General features: G+C 43.1%; 1 protein-coding gene across 3 annotated transcripts; it reads left to right on the top strand.

Moving 5' to 3' along the window:
* The first annotated feature begins 678 nt into the window (after positions 1 to 678).
* Positions 679 to 7,045, top strand: pnp4a (purine nucleoside phosphorylase 4a). Of its 3 annotated transcripts, none has more exons than XM_036950228.1 (6): positions 679 to 893; positions 1,985 to 2,148; positions 2,783 to 2,886; positions 5,137 to 5,312; positions 5,575 to 5,765; positions 6,062 to 7,045. In XM_036950228.1, exons 1-6 carry the CDS (start codon positions 877 to 879, stop codon positions 6,277 to 6,279), a joined length of 870 nt encoding a protein of 289 aa, XP_036806123.1. In that variant the 5' UTR covers positions 679 to 876; the 3' UTR covers positions 6,280 to 7,045. The 3 variants fall into 3 exon arrangements, 2 of the variants coding, with proteins under 2 accessions (XP_036806123.1, XP_021424602.2); XR_005037019.1 differs by lacking the exon at positions 679 to 893 and having other exon boundaries at positions 1,962 to 2,148; positions 6,062 to 6,369; positions 6,412 to 7,045; XM_021568927.2 differs by lacking the exon at positions 679 to 893 and having other exon boundaries at positions 1,947 to 2,148.
* Positions 7,046 to 8,893: the final 1,848 nt, after the last annotated feature.

Below are 8,893 nucleotides of genomic sequence, written 5' to 3'. Positions count from 1 at the left end.
ATTTTATTTTGACCGTCACAGAGTCACAGTCATCCGTCATGCCCCCTCGCTTACACACTGGAACATTGGAGTGCTTGGATTGTCTTGTCCAGAAAAATGCATTAAACAATGCTCACATTGATTTCTACTTGCGTTGTATAAATATCATATAATGAGCTATACAACATCTACTTAGCTGTGGCAGTTTTATGATGGGGGTGTGCACCATCCTAGAATCTGTTATTAACTAATCTTGTCCACAGGCTAATTGCTACACAGCCAGCTGGAGGGCGAACAATACCTTCAAATATATTTCCCAACTTTGGTAGACTGGCTGACACGACCCACGTGACTCACAGCGCAGGGAGACTGTGAGAGTTAGGTATTAGCCAGACTATAACTTTAGCAGGTCCACTACAAAATCTGATTAGGAAGGGAACACAAAACGTGAACAGCATCACCATCTTAACTCAGAATTACACAGACAGGCTTGACACAAAACAGAGCCAAAGGAATTATACAGGAGCAAAGTGACTCAATGTGGAGCTTCAATATAATTTGGCCCTTACGCACACAACTCCTTGACACACCTCTCTACTAGAGAGCATTTTATTTGTTAATTCCATTGGCCACGGCAGGGTTATGACCAATCAGGGACCATGTGACTACTCTGGAACTGTCACAGAGTCTATTTAACTGCAGCCAAAGAGACTGTAACATTCACACAACACTGTGTCTATACAGCAGTGTCTATACGGCAGTGTCTATACCTAGTACTCTGTTATATCATCTAGGGGAAGATCCCACATCTTAACAAATATCACAGCATCAACATCGGGCTGTGTTTTAAGACCTACATCATTGTGCAAGACCTATTTCAACCACATAACCTTCAAAATGAAAGATCAGATCTGGTAAGTCATTGCTTTTCTCTTGACTTTTTCATTGCGTTTTCCGGTGTCCATATTCTTTTTTTTTACAGGATTAAATCGATCTCTTATAAGTATATCTATCTCTTATGTGGTTATGGAGATCCTTACCGCTTAGGTTAGACAAATTAATACCTCTTCGGCAGTTTTATGGCAATATGAATTTCTGTAAAGGCAACCCTTATGGTCTGACAGACAACAGAATATCTCACTCATACTGAAAGAAATGTATCTAAGTATATGATATATAATGACTTCTCAATAAAGTGAAAAGGAGAAGCATTTTTTTAAGCTTTTACATTTTCTAATCATCAATTCAAACAATTTCCTGAATTGAATGACTTCAGTTCTAATTGACCCTCCCTAACCCTGTGTTATACACCATTAATTTATGTTAAGTAAAATCACATGTGGTCTGGATTGCAAGACATTCCAGTATGTGAACATTCACAATGCAACATACAAGACTTTTTGACTTAAAATATACCCTTTTTGTACTGGAACTAAATTGTCAGCGAGGGGACCGTTACAGGATAGTTATTTTACCCAGAGCTCCCTCTAAACAGGATAGTTATTTTACCCAGAGCTCCCTCTAAACAGGATAGTTATTTTACCCAGAGCTCCCTCTAAACAGGATAGTTATTTTACCCAGAGCTCCCTCTAAACAGGATAGTTATTTTACCCAGAGCTCCCTCTAAACAGGATAGTTATTTTTCCCAGAGCTCCCTCTAAACAGGATAGTTATTTTTCCCAGAGCTCCCTTTAAACAGGATAGTTATTTTACTCAGAGCTCCCTCTAGACAGGATAGTTATTTTATCCAGAGCTCCCTCTAAACAGGATAGTTATTGTCCCCAGAGCTCCCTCTAGACAGGATAGTTATTGTCCCCAGTGCTCCCTCGAGACAGGATTGTTATTTTTCCCAGAGCTCCCTCTAGACAGGATAGTTATTTTACTCAGAGCTCCCTCTAGACAGGATAGTTATTGTCCCCAGTGCTCCCTTTAGACAGGATAGTTATTGTCCCCAGAGCTCCCTCTAGACAGTGTGAGTCACAATGTTCTCCACTTCCTCCCTCAGTTATGATGACTATCAGAAGACAGCCAGTTGGCTCCTGTCTCAGACGCAGCACCGGCCAAAAGTGGCCATCATCTGTGGCTCCGGACTGGGCATGCTAGCTGACGCTCTCAAGTGCCAGGACTCCTTCCCCTACTCCGACATCCCTGGGTTCCCACAGAGCACAGGTGAGAGAAAGTGAAAGGTAAATAGATAGAGAGATGGTGAGATAGAGAGAGAAAGAAATGGAGAGATGTAGAAAGAGAGAGTTGGGGGCCGGGAATATTGACATTACCAGTGGCAGAAGTTTGTGTAACGTACAGTACATTGACTGGGAAGGGAATGCATTTAACCCAACCCACTGAATCAGAGCGGTGCGCGGTGCTGCCTTAATCAACATCATTGGCGCATGGGGAATAGTTGTTGTTGGGGGTAAAGGGCAGAATGGTAGAATATTCCACCATGGTAGAATTTTCCACCTTTCTGTTACTGGCCCAACTCTCTTAACCGCTAGGCTACCTGTTACAATAAGATTGTAGCATGCAGTATAATATTAACGATCAACACAATCATCCTAACACACCACAAATGGCTATGCTGACCACTTTGGCCATCCTGACAAATGGCCATCCTAACTTGGAACCTTTGTAATGTAAATAAACCAGCATTAAACTTTAAACATAGGGAACAAGTTTAACAGCGTTGTTAAAGGTGTGTTTTTGAACTGTTGTTTATGTAACAACTGACTTTGCTTGTGTGTGTGTGTGTGTGTGTATGTGTGTGTGTGTGTATGTGTGTGTGCGTGTGTGCATGGCTTCACAGTGCAAGGACACGCTGGGAGACTGGTGTTTGGGGAGCTGAAAGGGAAGACGTGTGTTTGCATGCAGGGACGTTTCCACATGTATGAGGGACACTCACTCTGTAAGGTCAGTACCAGATCACAGTGGTAAGTATTGAGAAACAAGTGTTAATGCACATCCCACATCCCCTAAACAGACTGTCACTGTAACTCAGGGAGCAAATATTAGTACCAAGAAACACACCATTCTAATATCCTGCTCTCATTTGACCCAGGGTAAATACCATTAAAGGACACGATTCTAGAGAAACACTAGAGAAAGAACTAATACTATAATAGTCATTTCTTGCAGACATGTGTATTATTATTTTAAAATTAAAAGCATTAGTCCCACCAGGTCTTCATCAGGACCTTTGAAGACTATGAGAAACAGTGGGACTCAACACTCTCCCACAGCTCTGTATTTGTTCTACTGTTTAGATGATTTTGACATGCTGTGTTGCATTTCAACATCATTTGGGATCCAAAGTGACGGAAGGGCTATGAGTCAAGGGTTCCAATGAACAGGACATGCCTGGGACTTGAGGAACTCTAATCTGGTTAGGAAAGCAGCTGAAAGGGTAGCTGATCTGTCTCCCTTTCTCCATTGGGCTCTGGCTTGGGAGTAATCTGCAGCATATGAGGCCCATGTGACTGGGGCTGCTGATCACTCACTGGGAGGCAGTGGTTGGCTGACCTCCAACCCACTCACTCACTAACTCACTCACTCACCAGATTTGTGTGTATTGTTGTGAATTCTTAGATATTACTGTACTGTTGGAGCTAACTGTTAGCACGAGAGAGTCTATGACTGTGCCCCAAATACACTACTATTGACCAGAGGCCATATGGTAGTGCACTATAAGCACCATTTGAGATGCACCCAATGAGTCACAGCATCTGACCTTGGGTGATCACGTTGACCTGCATCACATGGCTAATTCACTTGCACGCTAATTCAACATTACGCCATTCAATGCTGCTATTGTCTTTCTTGCATAACTCCAGGTTTTATGAAGTCGGATCTAGGCTCAGGCAGTTACTCAAGGGGATATGTAGACCCACTTACTGAAGCTGTGCTGTATTGCACCTTGTTTTGAGTTTAACTCTCTACCTTTATTCATCACATCATCTCTCTCTATCTCTCAATTCAGTTCAGTTCAAAGGGCTTTATTGGCGCCGGTATGTGGACACCTGCTTGTCAAACATCTCATTCCAAAATCATGGGCATTAATATGGAGTTGGTCCCCCCTTTGCTGCTATAACAACTTCCACTCTTCTGGGAAGGCTTTCCACTAGATGTTGAAACATTGCTGCGAGGAATTGCTTCCACTTGGTCCTTTCCCAAACTGTTGTCACAAAGTTGGAAGCATAGAATCATTTAGAATGTCATTGTAACCTGTAGCATTCACTGGAACTAAGGGGCCTAGCCCGAACCATGAAAAACAGCCCCAGACTATTATTCCTCCTCCACCAAACTTTACATTTGGCACTATGCATTCGGGCAGGTAGCATTCTCCTGGCATCCATTTGGCAGATTTGTATGTCGGACTGCCAGATGGTGAAGCGTGATTCATCACTCCAGAAAACACGTTTCCACTGCTCCAGAATCCAATGGCGGCAAGCGTTACTCCACTTCAGCCAACGCTTGGCATTGCGCATGGTGATCTTAGGCTTGTGTGTGGCTTTTTGGCCATGGAAACCTATTTCATGAAGCTCCCGATGAACACTTCTTGTGCTGATGTTGCTTCCAGAATTTGGAACTCGGTAATGAGTGTTGCAACCGAGGACAGATGACTTTTATGCGCTGTGCTCTTCAGTACACGGTGGTCACGTTCTGTGAGCTTGTGTGGCCTACCACTTCGCGGCTGAGCCGTTGTTGCTCCTAGAGGTTTCCACTTCACAATAACAGTACTTACAGTTGACCGGGACAGCTCTAGCAAGGCAGAAATTTGACGAACTGACTTGTTGGAAAGGTGGCATTCTATGACGGTGCCACGTTGAATGTCACTGAGCTCTTCAGTAAGGCCATTCTACTGCCAATGTTTGACTATGGAGATTGCATGGCTGTGTACTCGATGTTATACACCTGTTTGCAACGGGTGTGTCTGAAATAGCCGAATCCACTTATTTGAAGACTTGTCCACCTACTTTTGGCCATGTAGTGCTTACATTGCCAAAGCAAGTATAATAGATAATACAAAAAAATGAACAGTAAACATTTCACTGACTTTTCAAAGGAATAGAGACATTTCAAATGTCATATTATGGTGTTATAACGATGTGCAAATATCAGTGCAAACATCTCTCTCTCTGTCTCTCTCCCACTGTCACACAGACTACCTTTCCCGTGCGGGTATTTAAGCTCTTGGGGGTGGAGACCCTGATAGTAACCAATGCAGCAGGCTCGCTGGCAGACAGCTACCAGGTTGGGGACATCATGATCATCAAAGATCATATCAACTTCCCTGGTCTGGCTGGGCTCAATCCCCTCAACGGACCCAATGATGACAAGTGAGTGAGATCCTCTAGTCTAGTGTCATTGGTTCTCACTAGGTCCTACTTACTAAATACCACAAACAATTCCGAAATACCAGAAACCACTCCAACGAGCCTTTGGTGCTTTGTGACCCTTCAGTGCTGTGGTTCAGTAGCCTACATGCTGCAATAGAGCCCATCATTGATTGGTGTCCTTTATTCCGCTTCATAGATGGACATTCACATTCATATTCATCACAATTCTTGAATTTGAACATTGTTGTCTTGTGTTGACCAGGTTTGGTCCCCGGTTCCCTCCCATGTCTGGTGTGTATGACAAGGACCTGCGGAAGATAGCCTTTGACCTCTGTAAAAGCATGGGCGTCTCTCAGTTCGTCCAGGAAGGGGTTTACTGTATGGTGGGAGGTCCCAATTTCGAGAGCATCGCAGAGGCCAGACTCCTTCACAGACTAGGGGTGGACGCTGTGGGTGAGAGAACTAGAGCTTGTTCACTCCCAGATAGATTCTAGCCTGGTCCCAGATCGGTTTTTGCTCTCTTGCCAATAATGCATTCTAGATAGATTTGTTTATTAAAGTGGTTGGTGATTGGTGCCATGATAATATATAATTTTTGGGCAAAATCTGCTCAGACATCTAAGGTGTGCTTTGTACATAATAATATTGTCCGTCATAAAAATCTAGGTGTCCATTCTAATACATTATAATATTATGTGAGTAGCAGCAGGTGTTCATCTTCCTTCTCTCCGCTTCTCTCCTCCTCATAGGAATGAGCACAGCACCAGAAGTGGTGGTAGCCACCCACTGTGGCATGAGGGTGTTCGGCCTCTCTCTCATCACCAACAAGGTGGTGAAGAGCTACAATGACACAGAGTCTGTCAACCACGAAGCTGTACTGGAGGTCAGCAAGCTGCGCTCACAAACGCTGCAGATGCTGGTCACAGAGCTGGTCAGCCGGATGGACATCAACAACAACACGACTTGAACTGAAGAGAGCAGCAAGATGCGAAGCTACACCGAAACCTTTCGAATTCGCTCATCATGATGAAATCATTCAACAGCGACCTGGCCAATGGCACCCTATTCCCTAGTGCACTACTTTCGACCAGAGCCCATTGCACCCTATTCCCTATAAGTAGTGCACTATAGGGTGTCCGTTTCGGATGCATAACAAGAATCCAATAACCGAAAGGCTGCTAGATCGAATCCCCGAGCTGACAAGGTAATAATCTTTCGTTCTGCCCCTGAACAAGGCACTGTTCCTAGGCCGTCATTGTCAATAAGAATTTATTCTTAACTGACTTGCCTGGTAAACAAAAAGGTTAAATAAAAATACTCTCATTTGTATTTTGTGATATCACTACTGAGGTTTAACTGTGGTATATTTGTATTTGGTGTGAAAAACCAGCACTCTCAAATTGACAACTTAACTTATTATTTTTCAGCTGTATTAACTAATCTTTCTATCCACAATTGTATGCTAATACTTGTTCACAGATAATAAAAGTGAAATATTATAATGCAGCTCTATTCATGATTAATTATTATGTATTACAAATCAATATGTCACATATTCAGATAATTACATAGATTCATATAATTGTGCACATTTATATTTATGTATTTATATGGTGGTTTCATTCATGTAAAGTACAATCTATTTCAATTGTATATTGTTAGTCAACGTTTGTCTGATATTGGGTACGGATTGCACAGACAAAATGTTTTATCAAATAAAAAAGCATTGAATTTTGAAAGAATTGTGTTATGTCATTTTCCTGTAGCCGAATACATAATGTACACAAGATTCACGGTATGTTGCCTGTAAAGTCAAAGTAGGCAATATTACACTTCATATACATCACAGAAGACTGAAATATAACTAAACTGTTTGACATAGAAACACAGGATTTTCTGCGGAAAAAAAGGTTATTAATTATTCATATTAATAGCATTACACCCATGAGGCCAATACTTCATACGACTGGAGGAAAGGGCAACAAAGATAAGACACACTTAAATTCAAGTCCACTGGACTTCCTTTACGACCAGTGTGGTACACCTCAGTACTATCTTAGATGTGTTCTAAGATAATGCCCGTCTAGGGGCCTGTCTGCTCCTCACTGTTCTCAAAGGAGAGTTTACAACTAGATTTGATTTATGCTCTGGCGGCCTCGTACGGTGTTGTCCGTAGTCTCGACCCCCCCAACGGCCTCGATAAGGCTCATCATGGGTCTGGGCTACTATTACCCCCCTTTATGTCTCGGGACCCCCCCACCAGCGGGTGGTGTTGGTATCCGAGGCGCAAACGAAAAGTTCGGACCCTATGTACGAGTTGTCAGTGTCCGCGTTACTATGAGAGTGGCTGTAACCTTTCAACCAAATCTCCTGGTGTTTGTGCTTCAAAACGCTCAGTGGCTGTCGAGGTCTGTCAGTCACCACCGCATCCGCGTGTGGCACCCTCATCAGTACCTGCGAACTGAGACGAGGATATCGGTCTGTGATATCGCAAAGTGTTTCACCAGTGGGAGTCATCGGGTCAGTTGCTGGACTGACGCCATTAGTGTTATTGTAAGGGTTGACAGTCCCCCACAAAGCGGAAGGTGTATCATCGGAAGCAGAGTATACTCTGTGCATCAATGTTTTTCTTGTTGAGATGGCCGCAGTGCTTGCGGAAGTGTCCGAAGGGCAAGAGAAGTTCATCTCAACTACCGTATTGCACAAATGCAAGGAGGAGGGAAGTTGCTCATTCACAGAGACAGCTGGCTTGAAATCATGACAAGAATTGTCAATCAGATTGGCTGATGGAATGTGTCGAGATATTGTAATATCTCCTTGGATCGGATTCTGCACCAAGAGGTTTCTAAACGTCTTTTTCCCAAGGGGTGCTTTTGACAGATACCCCTTGTGAATGATTGCGTTGCAGCTAGCGTTAGGGGAAGACAGTGTGGTTGGTGGAGAAGGCACTGTGGCCTGTGTCCATACAGTGCCTTGCGAAAGTATTCGGCCCCCTTGAACTTTGCAACCTTTTGCCACATTTCAGGCTTCAAACATAAAGATATAAAACTGTATTTTTTTGAGAAGAATCAACAACAAGTGGGGCACAATCATGAAGTGGAACGACATTTATTGGATATTTCAAACTTTTTTAACAAAACAAAAACTGAAAAATAGGGCGTACAAAATTATTCAGCCCCTTTACTTTCAGTGCAGCAAACTCTCTCCAGAAGTTCAGTGAGCATCTCTGAATGATCCAATGTTGACCTAAATGACTAATGATGATAAATACAATCCACCTGTGTGTAATCAAGTCTCCGTATAAATGCACCTGCACTGTGATAGTCTCAGAGGTCCGTTAAAAGCGCAGAGAGCATCATGAAGAACAAGGAACACACCAGGCAGGTCCGAGATACTGTTGTGAAGAAGTTTAAAGCCGGATTTGGATACAAAAAGATTTCCCAAGCTTTAAACATCCCAAGGAGCACTGTGCAAGCGATAATATTGAAATGGAAGGAGTATCAGACCACTGCAAATCTACCAAGACCTGGCCGTCCCTCTAAACTTTCAGCTCATACAAGGAGAAGACTGATCAGAGATGC

This window comes from Oncorhynchus mykiss, chromosome 17 (genome assembly GCF_013265735.2).
Source record: "Oncorhynchus mykiss isolate Arlee chromosome 17, USDA_OmykA_1.1, whole genome shotgun sequence".
Taxonomy (NCBI): domain Eukaryota; kingdom Metazoa; phylum Chordata; class Actinopteri; order Salmoniformes; family Salmonidae; genus Oncorhynchus; species Oncorhynchus mykiss.
This window is presented reverse-complemented; position numbering and strand designations above follow the sequence as displayed.

What these genes read in the sequence shown, in the direction of transcription:
- pnp4a (XM_021568927.2), top strand. Translation starts at nt 1,962, where the DNA reads ATGTTCTCCACTTCCTCCCTCAGTTATGATGACTATCAGAAGACAGCC. An exon ending in TGGGTTCCCACAGAGCACAG is followed by an intron (nt 2,149 to 2,782) that starts GTGAGAGAAAGT and finishes ATGGCTTCACAG; the next exon opens with TGCAAGGACACGCTGGGAGA. An exon ending in ACTAGGGGTGGACGCTGTGG is followed by an intron (nt 5,766 to 6,061) that starts GTGAGAGAACTA and finishes TCCTCCTCATAG; the next exon opens with GAATGAGCACAGCACCAGAA.